Source organism: Acipenser ruthenus, chromosome 6 (assembly GCF_902713425.1).
Source record: "Acipenser ruthenus chromosome 6, fAciRut3.2 maternal haplotype, whole genome shotgun sequence".
Lineage (NCBI taxonomy): Eukaryota > Metazoa > Chordata > Actinopteri > Acipenseriformes > Acipenseridae > Acipenser > Acipenser ruthenus.
This window is the reverse complement of record NC_081194.1, coordinates 79,825,044-79,842,504: the sequence shown is the minus strand read 5'-3', so window position 1 is coordinate 79,842,504 and position 17,461 is coordinate 79,825,044. Positions and strand designations below refer to the sequence as shown.

At 39.6% G+C, this 17,461-nt stretch overlaps 1 protein-coding gene across 7 annotated transcripts in view; it reads right to left on the bottom strand.

The window, feature by feature from the left end:
• LOC117411310 (filamin-A-interacting protein 1-like) overlaps positions 1 to 17,461 on the bottom strand; it is a 54,751-nt gene that overhangs the window by 20,736 nt on the left and 16,554 nt on the right. For all 7 annotated transcript variants that reach the window (XM_059025869.1, XM_034921534.2, XM_034018612.3 and 4 more), the window contains 3 exons: positions 11,385 to 11,666; positions 4,646 to 4,819; positions 3,982 to 4,160 (listed from right to left, as the gene is read on the bottom strand). In XM_059025869.1, the coding sequence (XP_058881852.1) occupies positions 3,982 to 4,160; positions 4,646 to 4,819; positions 11,385 to 11,660 (629 nt within the window). In that variant the 5' untranslated portion in view covers positions 11,661 to 11,666. The remainder of the gene's footprint in view (positions 1 to 3,981; positions 4,161 to 4,645; positions 4,820 to 11,384; positions 11,667 to 17,461) is intronic.

Sequence of the window (17,461 nt, the reverse complement as noted above, 5' to 3'; positions counted from 1 at the left end):
TATAATGATTTTTTTTTTCTTTTGATTTTAGTGTTGCTAACCTAGTTTGCCATTTACCATATTTACATATTTTTTTTAAATTTAAAAGCTATATTCAAATTTTTACTAGATTTGAACAGAAGCGATATTGTTATTTATTGGACATGCACAAATCCATTGCTTTGTGAAACTATTAAAACGTGAAGATTGACATATATGTTTATAATGATATAAATTAAATGCTTATATATGAGATTATATGTACAATGTTTAATTTTTAAAAAAATAAAATACAGACTGTAAAGCTCATAGCTATGTGTTTATGTATTAATTAATTAATGTATGTATTTATTTTTCAGTGAGTAGTGCAGGGAAAGAATGTTGCCCTCCCCCCCAAAAAATGCCATCAGTGTGTGAAACCAGGATCCCCCTGCTGCAGCACTGTTCCACGCAGCCATCAAATCAGTGTGTGAAACCAGGATCCCCCTGCTGCAGCACTGTTCCACGCAGCCATCAAATCAGTGTGTGAAACCAGGATCCCCCTGCTGCAGCACTGTTCCACGCAGCCATCAAATCAGTGTGTGAAACCAGGATCCCCCTGCTGCAGCACTGTTCCACGCAGCCATCAAATCAGTGTGTGAAACCAGGATCCCCCTGCTGCAGCACTGTTCCACGCAGCCATCAAATCAGTGTGTGAAACCAGGATCCCCCTGCTGCAGCACTGTTCCACGCAGCCATCAAATCAGTGTGTGAAACCAGGATCCCCCTGCTGCAGCACTGTTCCACGCAGCCACCAAATCAGTGTGTGAAACCAGGATCCCCCTGCTGCAGCACTGTTCCACGCAGCCATCAAATCAGTGTGTGAAACCAGGATCCCCCTGCTGCAGCACTGTTCCACGCAGCCACCAAATCAGTGTGTGAAACCAGGATCCCCCTGCTGCAGCACTGTTCCACGCAGCCATCAAATCAGTGTGTGAAACCAGGATCCCCCTGCTGCAGCACTGTTCCACGCAGCCACCAAATCAGTGTGTGAAACCAGGATCCCCCTGCTGCAGCACTGTTCCACGCAGCCATCAAATCAGTGTGTGAAACCAGGATCCCCCTGCTGCAGCACTGTTCCACGCAGCCACCAAATCAGTGTGTGAAACCAGGATCCCCCTGCTGCAGCACTGTTCCACGCAGCCATCAAATCAGTGTGTGAAACCAGGATCCCCCTGCTGCAGCACTGTTCCAAGCAGCCATCAAATCAATGTGTGAAACCAGGATCCCCCTGCTGCAGCACTGTCGCAGTTAGCCATCATTGGACAAGTCGTTAAATGAGAAAAATAGATGTAAAATGTTGTACTCAAGATACCTTTTGTGTATCTTGAATAATTTAGTGAACCCGTCAAGCTACAAGGCTAGATCAGCCCCTGTTAATCACTAATTGATTTGATTGTGTTCACTGTTAAATAAAACCAGAATCCTACAAGTTATAATCTACTTTTTTATGTGTGTTTTGTGCGACGAGGAGGGGGCAAGTAGATTTTTAAGAAGGACAAGTAGATTTTTCTAGCAATTTTTCCCTTGGAAAACAAGTTTTTTCAAAAATTGCACATCCCTACATATACACCCAGCTTTGTTCATCTGCCAGCACTGTTTCTACTTTTAACTAAATAAACCAATATCTTAACAAGATATACTAGAAGAAATGTCAACATGAATAAAAAGGTTTTCAAATGTTTCATTAACACAGTTTTCTTTCACAGCCAGCCTATGAAATTCATGCTGTCACCACCAATGAATAAAAAAAAATAAATAGCTGACAGCTGTAAAGGTCACATCAGCTCATGAACACATCCTTCATATCAATATATGTGTCAGTGACTGATATTACACATGCAATGCTATAAAAGCAAGTGTTATAAATACAATTTCGGATGAAAAAAGCATTAAGTGCTTATCCTTGGCCTGCACTAAGAATAGTGTCCCTGCTGAAAGCCATGTGTTTCAAGACTGCTACTGTGAAGCCCTTGCTGTGAAAATATCTGTCTGTGTTTTGTGTGTGAAATACACCCCAGCAATATGCAATCCCACTTCATTATGACCCCTCCTGCCACAAGTAAATCCCTTTACTGCATTTCCATTCCCATCATTTCTATTTACTCAAGAGAAATCTCAACTTATCTAATGCAAAACTGATGAATAGATAAAGACCCTTCCACCGAAACTGCAAAACCAAATCCTTTTTTTTTTTTTTTTTTTGAAGGTTGCGTTCTTTATTGTTTGCAGATCGGTTTCCTTTGCAGGTGATTAGGGCCTAACATTACATCACCACGAGGGCAGCCAGGGGTGGTCTGATGCCAGGATGACTGTAGCACAGAGGAATGTATTATCACAGAGTGCTGAAAGACTGGCCAGAGCATTCCTGTAGGGAAGGGGGAAGATTCCACTTGGAAAGCTGAAAATAGCTTTGTGGGAGAGGAGTCCAGGGACGAATCCCTGCTGTTTCAAATAACCATATCTAATCATTGACCTGGACTTTAACTGAAACCAGCCGTAACTCAGCTCTACAAGTTAAAGCCGTGGTTTACAGGTCAAGGATTCCTGTCCTAACCTCTTCAAAATGTTTCTGTTTCCATTCCCTATGGCTCTGTGACTCAATTAATTCAGAGAGGTGGTGCCATGTCTGTCCTACACCTGTAGTAAAAGTAGGGGGCGCTACCAGGTTGTGAAAGGAAGCTAATAAAAATGCTTGCATGGTAAAGATGTTAGGGAAATTAAAAATGGCTGGAAATGGCTGCCAGGTTTTGTTACATAATGTTGTAGAGTACAGTTTTGTTGATGGATACGTCTTTGTTCCAGCCATGTCCAAAAAAAATATTTATTTATGGATTTGATTGTTTGCCTAGTTAGGTATTGTATCTCAATATTCTCCCCAGTTTGTAAAAGCCCAATTTGAATGTCACCACAACTCTACAAACCACATCAACAAACAACCTATATTCCAGCTGCTTAATTAATCGACTCCTTTCAAAATTTGCCTCATTGATAAAAAGGGACACTTACTTGGTTTACTAACAGTACCTTCAGTACAGTACTAGAGCACAGGGAGATGACAGTGTCTATACTGTACATTTCACGTTTATCAGGTTTGTTTGAATGACATGAGGCACACTGAGTAATGTCACACCACATCAGGTTGCTAAAATACCCTGATATGACCTCATGTTGTAGTTTAGAGGAAGAAAAGTCAAATAGAAAAGAAACATGTCAAGACTTTCCAATGTTATAGCACAAGTGGGGAGCAGTGGGTTTACCTGGGGGTGCTCAATACAGGAAGCAAGCCATGGCTCTGCATGGACTAGACTGAGAACACAGGAACTACCTAAACTAAATATAAGCTGGTCCCTATCCATTACTGTATGGACTTTTAAGGCAGACCTTGTGGTCTCACAATGTTTTATGTACTGTGATCAGAATGTTATTTAAATCAATACAATGCTGATGCCATCTTTAAATGGTGGTCCCACTTACTGGGACTCGGCTGTTGCGGTTTTCCATGATCTGCTTACATCACCACATGATACTTTGGTCATTACTGGTATTGGTTTCCATGTTTCTTGTGCTGCTAAGCCTGAGTAACACTGAAGCAAATTTGCAGTCTCTTGCTTTAGAATGCCATTAGCACCATTTTCACTAAAAAAAAAAGGTAAAGAAAAAAAAATACTAAGCAGTTTAAGAACACTTCAGCGTTTATTTTTCGTGCTGTAACATCAATGGCATAGACTGGTCTCTACCAAATATGCATCCAATGCGAAAGTAGTGAGTTGTGGGCTTGTTGCACCAAAAGTAAAGAAACTAGAGCATGGAAATACCGAAGAAGTAGTGCAGATATAAACGCTGTTTATTTCAAGCTTTGTTACATCAGTGGGTGTTTTGGACCTTTTTAAAGTCATGGTGCTGCTGGCTTTGTGAATTGTTCCCCATGGTGTGTTGTTGTGTTGCTGGCGTGCCTCTCACCTCTCTCGCTCCTGCTCCAGGAGGTTGGTGAAGTCGTCACTCTTGTTCATGTAGTCGTTGTGCTTCCGCTTCTCATTCTCCAGTTCGTTCACGGTGCGCCGGTGACACTTCTCTGCCAGCAGGAGCTGCTCCAGCATGCGGCGGTACGTCTCCCTGTGTTTATCCTCCAGCCTGTCCAGCTGGACAGTCAAAGCAACATGAACATACATTATCCCTCCCACGTGAACAGCGCCAAACACGAGCTCGGCTACAGCATACACAGGAACTGAGCACAGGTGCTTGGGTTTATTTTATTGTCTTCACAAAGCAAAATAAATGAATAAATTACAAATATGATTGCTATACATATTCCATTAAAGCATATTTGACTATAGCTTTGACTGTCTGTTTCAGGTTAATATAAGCAATACAGAGAACAACAGTTTGGGGTAGATTCTCAAAGCTCTTCACTCCAAATCAGTATTATTATTTAAGGAAAAACACACCTAGTTAACAATCTAACTCAGCTTTTAAGTAGTTCCTTTGGTTTTAGGAGTCTATTTTAATACATTATATAAGTTCTAGGGTGCTGTCATAGCTATACTCTAGAACAGTTTTATGATTATCAAACGGTATCATAAAAGTAAGCATAAGGTATAATGAGAATATCAATGCGTGTCTGTACCTCTGCCATGGGTGTCTCATACACATCGTCTCCTATGGATGTTGCTTTGGTGAGGACAGCGTCCCTGTGTAACGCACGCAGAGCCTTGTCTGGGACTGAGGAGCCATACTGAGCTTCCAGCACCTCAGGCTTGGTCCTCTCTGTCTTCAGCATGTGAATGATATCCTCTCGTGCCTGCAGTGAAGAATGATGTATTTTAGAAACATCTCGCTTTTTTAAAAGATGATTTGAGCATTTATTGTAACACATGAAGCTGAAAGCACTGTATTAAAGTTCTTTACAAACAATACGAGTAGAAGTTTATTTTAGTATTATTACACACAGTATTGTACCACTGAGTTTAATAGTTATGGATAAAGCACAATAAACGCCACTATATGGATATATGGATATATTCCCTAAGGTTATGTTTAGTACTACTGTAGGTGAGTGTTTGAAGTTTAAATGTCAGGACTGTTACAAACCAAAAAAAAACAAAAAACTGATGGAATAAATCCAGGGTTGAAAGACTTCCCTTAAGCAATAGAATCAGGAATTTCAGAGAGAGAGAGCGAGAGAGAGAGAGAGAGAGAGAGAGAGAGAGAGCGGGGGAGCCCAGGACAGTGTTCTCTTGCACTTCAAGTTCAGACTTACAACAGTATCAAGTGACCTTAACGTAATTCTTACAAAACAGGTGTAGGTCATAAAGTTGGCTTTGCACAAAGGTCACAACATGTCAGGACTAAGATATCCCCTTGCAAGAAGCACATAAAGTACATGATAGCACTATACTTGTGTACCTGTCTGGTTTCATGCATTGCTCTCGTATCCATACAATTGAGCTTATCGAATAGAGTTGGGGAGGAGAAAATAGTGTCACAGTACAGTTCCATCATCAGGAATTCTGGGTCTCAAAGCATCTATTAAACTCTTAAATTACATCCTGTCGCTGTGATGCACTTTCCAGCGCTTCAAGTTTTTATATTTTTCCATTGCTTCTAATACAATCTTTGTATCCTATCTTTTTTTTTTTTTTTTTTACAGTGACAAAGCGCTCTGTTCATGAAATGGGAAGGACTGCTTTAAGGAATGTTTTGTTTACTGTTGTTTTTTTAAAGCCTGTTTTGATTAATTAAATCAAGTTTGCAGTTAAAACGTCTCAATTGTTTTACAAAAGGGTTAGGACACTTGTCATTTTACAAGGTGTTATTATTAGTATACCACTAGGTGGAGCCTGTGTCACAGAAAGTCACTTTCTGTCACTGTAGTTTGCAGTCACTAACTGAATATAACCTGTTTAATTAATTAGACTTCCAAGCCAGAATGGCTGTGAAGCCTCTTCTTCTTCTTCTTCTTCTTCTTCTTCTTCTTCTTCAAACTACTCCTGTTCGCACGCGGTGTAACCAATCAACATGAAACTTGGTAGGTATCATCCAGTGTTGATTACAGTTCAGATGCAAAACAAATTGTACTCCTGTGTCAACCAAGATGGCGGCCTGACGCATTTTTTGGAAAAACCTTTCAAAATCTTCTTGGAAACCGGTGAACCGATTGAAGCAGAAGTTGCTGCGATAAATTTTACTATAAAAATGGCTGCCACCAAATTTGCCAAAACACGCCCAAACATCAAACTGCTTCTTTTTGCAAACCGTTTAACCAACTAACTCCTAACTTGGTAGGCATCATCCTGGGGACAATGGAATTCAAATATGGAAAAATTGTGTTCTTTCGTAAAACAAGATGGCGGCCAGACCTACGTTTTGTTCTTAAATTTAAAACCGCTTCAGTTGAACACAGGTTAGTTGATTAACTCCAAAGTTGACAAGCATCATCCCTCTGTCAATACAATTAACTTTTTCAAAAATGGTCTTCTTGGGAAGCGGTGAACCGATTGATCTGAAACTTCGCATACGTCAACAGCAACCAAGTTTTGCAAAGCAGAAGTTACTGCATTAAATTTTAATATCAAAATGGCTGCCACCAAATTTGCCAAAACGCACCCAACTTCGTAGGCATCATCCCAGTAACAATAGAATGAGGCAAAATGGTGTTGTTTTGTTAAACAAGATGGCCTCCTGACCTACATTTTCTTCTTAAACTTAAAACTGCTTCAGTTACAAAACTGTTTATTTGATTAACTCCAAACCTGAAAACCATCATGCCTGTATCAGTACAATTGACTTTTTCAAAAATGGTATTTGTGCGTGAACCAAGATGGCCGCCCGATGCATTTTTTGGAAAAACTTTCTAAATCTTCTTCTGGAGAACTGGTAAAGTTACTGCTTTCAAACTTGTCTAATATCAAGAACTAAACCCGATTCTTCCAGTAATTGCTTAAGTGTTTGGTATTGGAACTGGGGCTTGGGAGCCGTAAAACTGCCTGGCAGTTCTAGTTATTATTATTATTATTATTATTATTATTATTATTATTATTATTATTATTATTATTAATAATAATATTAATAATAATAATAATAATAATAATAATAATATTATTATTATTATATCATCTTCAAACTGCTCCTGTTTGCACACGTAACCAATCAACATGAAACTTGGTAGGTATCATCCCATGTAGATTACAGTTCAAATGCAAAAAAAATTGCATGCCGCCCTGATGCATTTTTGGGAAAAACCTTTCAAAATCTTCTTCTTGTGAACCAGTGAACCGATTGATCTGAAACTTTGCATATGTCATCAGCAACCAAACCCACTTCAAGTTTGCGAAACAGAAGTTGCTGCAATAGATTTTACTATCAAACTGGCTGCCACCAAATTCACCAAAACACACCCAAACATCAAACTGCTTCTGTTACCAAACCGTTTAATCAACTAACTCCTAACTTGGTAGACGTCGTCCTGGGGACAATGGAAAATGGTTTATTTGATTAACTCCAAAGTTGACAGGCATCATTCCTGTGTCAATACAAATGACTTTTTACAAAAATGGTGTTTGTGCGTAAACCAATATGGCCACCTGACACAATTTCTTTAAAAACCTTCGGTCAAATGTAAACTAGCTTATAACTCCTTACAAAGTGCAGATAGGTTAATGGTTACTATGGAAATCATATAGGAAACCATATGTGCTCTATCCAAAAATGACCTGTGACCTTTGACCACCCTAAGGTCAAATGTAAAACTAGCTTATAACTCCTTACAGTGGACATAGGGTTATGGTTACTATACAACACATTTAGGAACCCATATATGCTCTATTAAAAAATGACTGATCGTGAACTTTGACCTCTCCTTAAGGTTAAATGTAAAATTAGCTTATAACTCCTTACAGTGTGTAGATAGGGTCATGGTTACTATGGTGTTTAAAGTTATAAAGCATCGTGAGATAATGAACTAATGCAGTATTTTGAATTGAAACTGCTCCATGAAACTGATCTGTTGCTGACACTTGTGCTGCAATGCTACATTTTGACAAAATGTCCAACTGGTACTCAGTTTGGAAGCCATAAAACTGCCTGGCAGTTCTAGCTTGAAATGTTTTCTATAAACCTATTTACTGAAGATTTAATAACTAAACAGTTGCTAATAAACTCTTATTCTGCTCTTATTCTTATTTCACACACGTTTAAACCTCATTGTGTATGAATTAGGTGATTAATTTGGAAGGGAATTTTTAATTATGCACATATACTGTGCCTAGAAATATTTAACTCTGTCCAATGTGCTGAAATATCTCTTTCCATACCACCACAGCAGTCATGCATCTGATTTGACATCCACATGTTTACTCACAGCCCGTAATAAAACAATTACAGGAGCATTTAAAAAAAAAAAAAAGCATCATGATTCCACATTCATGGTTGCAAAGGTTTTCCTTTTGATCTTTATAGGACAAAGTAAAATGATTTATTTATTCATAAGCCCCCCTTAGCTGTATAATTATTAGTGTATGTATTGATAGTAGCCCTGGGCTAACAGGTGGGATCATTGGTGTGTATAGGTGGTGGCTGGGCTTGGCCTGCTTACCTGGCTAGAAATGCCTCACTCCTTCCTGTCCCTCTCCTCAAATCTGCTTTTTTTATGTATATCATTTGAATCACGTCAGATAATGTTTCTGTTTTTGAATACCTGTATTATAAATTCATATTGTGCTGCGTATGAGGCAAACTGCTTTGTATCAGTTATGAGCCAAAGTGTGTAGAACTGCTAAAACACTGAGACATTTTACATTTAAAATAGTGACAAAGTCTTCTTGAGCTGATGGTTCACTATAGCGACCAGAGGGGCTGTGTGGGTGTGGACTGATGATCTATGACTAGGCTTTGATAAATAGGAAAATACATCAGCTTTAATATATTGCTGTGTAGGTTTCTAAGCATATTCAGGCTTACACGAGATATCAGTTTCCATGTCTGTGATTAATGGAAAACAAGCACTGTAATGGAGAATCCAGTGAGGCCCCAGGCAACTACACCTTCTCTTCAGGGAAGTGTGTTCATAAATGAAGCCCCATTATACCAAAATTAGCGACTTAATGTCTGGTAAAATTTGTACACATTGTTTCCTGTTTCCGCCAATGCCTGTGATCAGGAAATGTTTAAGAATCTGTGTGTTTTGCTGGAGATTAATGATTGCTGTTTGCAGGGTCTTCAGGGATCACTTCCTTGCCAATACAAACATATACATTGACAGACAGAGGTCTGGGCAGCATAGATAGGATTACACACCATTGGGAAAGAGCCAAGCTTTTCTTAACAGATCCTTTGTGAAATTATTAAAGTCTAATTCTGTTACTTTTTGACGAAATAATGGTACTTTACATAGTAATATGCAAGAATGTGGCCTGATTTTGTTTGTTTGCTAACAGAGGTGGAACGTTTTGTTTTGTTTTATTTGGTTTTATTTGGTTTTTTTCCTGTGGAAGCTAAACTGGCAAATTACGGGTTTTTTTTTAACACAGGAGCCTTACAAGAATTGACAAATGGCTGTAAAATTATGAATGTATTAATATCACTTACTCACAGTAGATTGTAAATAATAAGGAATACTATGAACCTTTATTTATCACTACAAATCTGCTAATTAATTTCACTCCGCTAGGTTACTAGTAAGTCATATTTTTTGTTAATTTCTAATTGGATTCAGATTCCTGCCACTTACTTTAAAGTCCTACTGTACCATATTTTTTATTTTGTTATATTTTGTGTTGAAGGCAGTAAGTGACTGACTGTTGTGTACATTGCATTAACTGTTCTGTAACGAAGGACATTTCTATTTCAGGTTAAACGATAATGCTTTGAATAGTATCTGAAATAACAAGCCCCAATGGACTAACCTTGAAGCAAAGCTGACAGCTGAGGATTCCAATACATGGAGGGAAGATTTGTTGCAAGGCAAAGTGAGCCCAGAATAACTGAGTTAAACAAGAGCCTGGGCATACAATCGCATGGTACAGGGGTCTGATTTTAGTGCACATTCTAATGCAGTCTCAAAAATGGTATAGCTTGAAAAGTCATTTGAATGTTTTTTTTCTTTACCTGTATAATGTTTGCAATAATTCTGAGTGGTCAGAAATCAGAAAACATAGACATTGGTCAAAAGCAAATGATAATCCTTGTAAACTCAAATACAGATGGAGACTTTTACATTTGATTTTAATAACAAAGTATCATCACAGCAACAGAATCACACAGTCGACTCGTACAGAAGAAATTCTTAAGTAGCAGCTTAGAATGTGTATGAAACATCACAGCTATCCTAACTAACACATTCTTCTTGTTCTTAAAATTCACTTTGTGTCTCAGTCATCACGTCCTGGTGACTTTTTTAAAAAGCTTCCTTATCAACACCCAGGAACTCAAGAGAGGATGTCAGCGAGCTACCGGCCTATGGACTACAAAGGCCAACCCTGCAGGTGTCTGCCTGAGCTCACTGGGTACTCCGCTGTAGCGCAAAGAGGAGAAACAGTCCCTGCCGGTTTTGCTTCCCTAACCTGCAGGAACACCAAAGCCAAGGCAACGCTCCCTCCTGAATCCCCAGCAAAGACCGGGGACTTCACACAGCCAGGACACAAACCTGCGCTCCCCTGACTGTATGACTCACCCGGACCACCACACAGCCAGGACACAAACCTGCGCTCCCCTGACTGTATGACTCACCCTGCACACCCCACAGCCAGGACACAAACCTGCACTCCCCTGACTGTATGACTCACCCTGTACACCCCACAGCTAGGACACAAACCTGCGCTCCCCTGACTGTATGACTCACCCGGACCACCACACAGCCAGGACACAAACCTGCGCTCCTCTGACTGTATGACTCACCCGGACCACCACACAGCCATGCTTTTACCAGGTGAGTGACTAGGGGACCCAACATTTCTTACATCTACTGGGGGCAGTGTTGCTCTGGGGCACAGGTAAATGGTTACACAGTCATGTTTGAGAGCTGTAATGAACATGCTGTACTGAGAGATTAGACGTGTTATAAAGCTGTAATGAACATGCTGTACTGAGAGATTAGACATGTTTGAGAGCTGTAATGAGGCCACAGGTGTGCTTTAAACTTTTTTTAAATGTCAGATTATGATGAATGAAATGGAAAATTATATACAAAGGGAATCTAAACAATGAGAAGAATGTCTTTGTTAAGATAACTGTGATATTTATTACCCGTACCAAGCTGCTCTCTACATGACAATAACCAGTTTGCGACGCAGTATTTTTGCTCAATAAAAGAGCAGCAGCCATCTGTTGCAGGCAGCGTCAACTAGAAAGAAACGTTTTCTGCTTCTTACCTGTACTTCTCCTTCCATTATGCCAAGGAGACGAAGAAGATCATCTTTGGAAAGTTCAAGCAACTTGTTGTTTTGGACGCTGTCCTCCAAGGTCTTCAGCTGTCTTTTCACAGTGCCTGAAACCATGACCTCTCCTTCTTTCTGCTGTCGAGATTTGTTCTTCTTCTTCTTGGAGCCCTGGGAACTTCCTTCATCCTCCTCCAAATTCCTGTTTGGCTGGGAGATGCAAATTTGCCCATTGGGTGGACTTTCCACACCATTGCTCCGGGACCTCATCCCTACCTATGTAGACAAAAAGAAACAAGAAACACAGGAAATATAAACAAATATATATAAAATATATATGATAACACTTTCGATCCTATCCTATTGATCTAAACAGTGGTGCATCTAACTAAGCACACTCTCTTACCACTAGAGCACTTTTTAATATCAAACAATCAATCTTTATTTTATATAGCGCCTTTCATAGTGGACCACCATCACAAAGCACTTTACAACAAGAAAATCCATAATACATGATAGTAGCATAATACATGAAATAGTACATTAAATAGTGGAAAGTGCATAATACTTGAAATAGTAGCAGCAACACAGCAGCGAATAGCAGATCTCAGGCTTAAAGAGCATGGAAAGCAAGAGAGAACAGGTGGGTCTTGAGAGTTGATTTAAAGCGAGCGAAGGCGGGAGCATCAAACACCAAAGCTGGGAGAGAGTTCCAAAGCCATGAAGCTAAACAAGCGTGCTACAAGTGTGGTGCACTTTTGCTTGGGGATAACAAGCAAGCCAGAGTCAGAGGACATCAGCTTGCAGGCAGGGACATAGCGGGTCAGCAGGTTGAGGAGGTACTCAGGACCTGTGTGTTGAAGGGCATTGTAGGTGAGCAGGAGAGTTTTTAATCCTTAACTTTACAGGTAGCCAGTGCATCTGGGCAAGACGGGGGGGTGATGTGATCACATTTTTTACATCTGGTAAGGATCCTGGCAGCGGCATTCTGGGCGAGCTGCAGTCGGTTTATGGTGCGTGCCGGGAGACCACCATATAGAGAGTTGCAGTAGTCGAGTTGAGAGGAGACAAATGCATGACAAAGTATCTCCGCATCTGGGAGGGAGAGGTAGGGACAGACTTTGGAGATGTTTCGAAGATGGTAGAAAGAAGATTTGACCACGGAGGAGATGTGGGCATCAAAGGAGAGGTTGCTGTCAAGAAGTACAGCAAGGCTTCGTACTGCGGGGGAAGGCAGCAGCAGACAATAAGGCTTACATGGCAGGTGGTCTTCCCAAGAGGTGTCATGCTTCCACCACACAATCGTCTTGGACTTGGGAAAGGGGGTGCGATGAGGTGACTTGGTGACGTTGCAGAGTATACAGGCTAGGAGACCACACTGCCTTCTGTTGTATATCTGTGCAATATTTCTAGTATACCGTATAATACAGTACCCCAATTCTCCTCATGTCTTAACCTTTTAGAAAATGAAAAACACTGCTGATCAATCTGTGATGGCAGCCCACAGTATTCAGCATAATCTGGGAGGAAACACATGAACAGATTTCACACCAGATGTTTCCTTTTCCAAAGACTACTGTAAAGAGTCTTTACTGTAAACTGAGACGTGGAAAGCATTATGAAATGCGAAAGACTTTGTTCCACTTATTATAATTGTTTTATAATCCCCTTCCAACAAGTGTTTTTTTTTTTTTTGTCACAGGACGTAGGGAAAATACACACAAATGCACTAAATATATTGTAGTGTCAGGGGTGGCACCTACAGCATTGCTGTAGTATCTCAACCGAGGAGCAGACTGTCAGTCGCGATGGGTTCTTTGCCAGTTGAATCCCTGTCTTTATGATCTGCCATGGCTTTGTCACTTTAAGTGAAGCATGTAAGTTGTTCAGACAGGAGGTGGACTAGACGGGGTTGGGATCCTGTCTTTCAGCAGGTAATATTGGTTGCTGTGATGTCTTTCAGCAGGTAATATTGGTTGCTGTAATTAGCAATATAGTGTCATAGTGGCAGTGGAGAGTCCGTTGTTGCAGCAGGGGTTTGAGATACTGGTGACTCTACCGAGACACAGCTGCCAAGTCCTTTAGGCACGTGCAAGGCTGCCTAAAAGACTTCCACCCTTACCTGTTATTGTTGAAGGAACTTGACAATGAGATTGTATTACCCCGGTTCGACATTAGCTTCAGGCATTTGGTTGACTTTTTAGGTCACTGTGGCAAGGCAGGGGAAAAGCCCTGCACATAATGAGAGGGGGTCGGGCAAAGCCCTGCTTGTAAATGCTTGTAAATATTGTATTATAATTTAAAATCATTGTTGTTTAAAATGCATTGGGTGGTTTGTATGTTGGGGTTGGTTAGCAGGGATGGGGTTCATTTCCTATCCCTCCAAATACATGTAAGAATGTGGCTGGAGTCTTAATTGAATGATTAATGGTTAATTAGGCGCCAGCCACATGGTATTTAAGGAGGGGAAATCCTTTGTTTGGGGAGTTGGGGTTTGGGTGTTTGAGAGGAGTGCTGAGTTTGTTTGTTCCTGTAACGATTAGAAAGTGGTCAGTGAAGGCGAATGAATACCCAGCCTGACAACAGAATTGTTTTTGTTTAACCTTTTATTTTGGCCCTTGTGCCAGTTACTTTGTTCCTGGGTGTTGGGTTCACGGTGTTTGTGATTTGTTTTGTTAAGCCTTTTTATTTTGCTCTGTGAGCAGTGTTTTTGATTTACTTTTGTTTAATAAATGTGTGCCCCACCGTTTAAACCCACAGTTACTGTCTCTCTAACTCTTGGCTATCCTGTCGCAGTCACTTAAGCACTTGCTGCAAGAGCTTTGTTACAATGACACATGATGTTCACTATTATAAGTCATTGCAGTCCTAAACTTTTTAGATAAAGAAAGGGTTTGTAAGGGGCTGGAAAGGATGAGGTTCCGATCCCAGTCTGCAGATTCAGAGACCAACATAACGTCTGCTGTGCTGAGACACATCCAGTATATTACTCAAATCAGTCAGCTACCGCAGGGAGTTCATTGTGTCTTCATTGTGCTATAAACATTGCAAATGGATTGTATGTTTGTCATAAAAAAAACAAATCAGTGGTAATATAACAACCACCTCATTTTTAAATGGTTTTGATGAATGGAACAAAAAACACCCTGACAGTGCTCAAGTGGTCTGTTGGTAATCTCGCCTGTGTATCAGGATGACATCATAATTGCTTGCAGATAAATGATAAATCTGCAGCACCTCCCTCGTGATCACAACAAATAATGTGCCTCTGATGAATTTATCCTCTGTTTGGAATGTATTTATGAATGAAGTCATGTTTGTTTTTCGCATGCTATGTTATCCTGACAGGGATTCATCGGTGTGGCTGAAAGAACCGTTTTGACTGGCTCTAAGGAGTTTGCACACATTTCTCTCAAGAACTGAAAGCCATTTCAGACAGAAGAAAAAAAAAAAGTACAAATGTGTGCATGTCTATATAGCAAGAACATGGCACAGGGTTGCAATGTTTAATAGTCTGTTTACCACTAATTACAACCTTAAAGTACAAGCACAAACTGACAGCTGATATTTTTTTTACAGCAGTATATATCCATCAAGTTTCCACGTCTTTGCAATGCGGTATCTTCTAACCATGAACAAGATTACTCATACCATGGTTACCCCAGTTGAAACTGTTAAACCATGGTACACCAAAAGTACAGTGGCTACACCATGGCATGAGGCTATTATATAGTTCAAAACGATGTCACCCATGCAGCTGTCTGACAGATAAGTCCTGGCAGTACTAACACATTTCAGCTAGAGCAAGATACTTTTGCGCCCGCTAGACAAAAAATAAGACTGTTAGATAAAATATACACACACATGACAATAAAACAACATAAAACACAAACAATGTTTATCCACTGTGCCTTGGACGGAAGTATAAATCAGCAATATACACTTACGGCTGGTTTCACACACCTTTGTTAGCACTAATCTTAGACGCCTCATTTTTAATTTAGGTAAGAGGTTCGAGCCAAAAGTTTTGCATCACCTAGAATTTCAGGATTGAAACAATGAAAAATAAAAGAGATATATATATATATATGAACATAATTTAGATATTTTATTTAACATCATGTAATCAAAGAAACTACTAAATGATATTTAGAAAGGTCAGGTTTTTCAACTTTTGTCAGTTTTTCGTTAAGTATACACTCTAGATATCTATAATGTCACTAACAAAAGACTACAATGAAATAAATGGCACTGGGATTGAAAAAGTAAGATGGCACTAATGATCAGTTCAGACTGCGTATCAGAAAGCAATCATTATGACTGCTCTGCAAGACTAGAGGCTTCTTGAGTGGGCTACACAGCTGACTCAATCAGTTTGTAATTTGAACACACTGTAGTGTCCAGTATTAGATTTCATTAGGTAGCAACATATACACTCATGTTACACTGAGGTTAAAATGAACACAAGATTACCAATTTGATATTCTTCAAAGGGAAAAAAGTAAATTAATAAGGGTTTGATATAAAAAATATATACATTAAAAAATATTAAAAACAAATGATAAAACAGTATCTCTGAACCTTTTACTGCAATTTCATTTACAAATAATTGGTTTAAGCAAACAGAAACAACAAAGCTGCTAAATGTTGCAACATGCATTTCATGTTTAAAATGGTAGCAGCAAGATGGTCTGTTTGTTGACTAACAATATATAATAATAATAAACTTTATTTTATATAGCGCCTTTCATGAACAAACATCGCAAAGCACTCTACAGTTCAATAAAAAAGACATAGCAGACAATTTAGAGATGTAAACATCAGGAAACGCAAATGTATAAAAGTACATTTTAAGACATGATTTATGACTTTATGCTTGGCCCTTCTGCCCAGCTGTCCCCTAATGAAATCTCTCCAGATTATTTACAGACTCCCACTTGTATTCAGGGCTTGTCCGGGATAGAGGGGAGGCATATCATGCTATCAGCATGTGAAAACATGCCATTCACAGCAGATCTTTCATTTTACTGCTCTGCTCCACTTTGACCCAGCTCCATCCCAGTTGTAAATAATGAGCGGTCTCATTTCAGATTAGGAACCTTTGATTGAGTTACACAGACACCCTTGCCAACTGCATTCCACAACAGGCTGTTTATATCTCTGGATATGTATTACTGTGCTTTTTATAGCTAGTTACTAAATTGTTGATATAGATATCCATTGGCTAGTCATGTTTTGTTTCAATAGATGTAAACAAACGAAGGCTGGTATATACTAGTTATTAGAACTTCTGTGTCTAGTTAATCTTGTGCGATTCACATAGAGAACAACACAAAGACAGTCTAGGCATAGCTACAATACCATTATTGGCATTATGCAATATACAGATCATCATAATCTTTGCCAAAGTCATCCACTGTTGCTAGAAACGATCATGGATATTTACTTATAAATGTGCATCTAAAGCATCTTTTGGCCTGGGAATTTCCCAACTGTCATACAGCATTTGAAAAATTGTGCAACATGTTCACCTGTAGATCAGTCTGGTCTGACCTTGTTTACTATGTGACGCTAACTATAAGACCTTTTGTTTTAAGAATCTATACAAATACAGGAGTTTATGACACACGCATTTCAGCATTTCCAGACCCCTGGCAGAGCAAGCCACAGTTGCTCAAAACCTGCTCTATAAAATGTTTGGTGCTTTATAGAAATGTAACCGTAGCAACACCCCTTCTCGAGGTTAAATAAACTTGAACGGCCTCTTCACGGTTTTGTTTTTACTTTAGGTTGCCACTTCGATCATACAGAATGGCATTTAGAGGGCTAATTTATACCCTGTTAATGATGTCTTAATGCTTGCAGGAGGTTACACTGAACCATTCTATTTTAGCCACTGTGGTCCAGTCTCTCGGGCATTTAGTTGACTGTAGCTAAACATGGTATGGAGAGGTGGAGGCAGCTGTCCAGATTCCACTGCTTCTTTAGCATTAAAAAATGTCTTTGAAAAATGAGTTAAACCCAACAACAGCTTTAAGTGTGACTATAAAAGGAAAGAAAAATCTATTGGG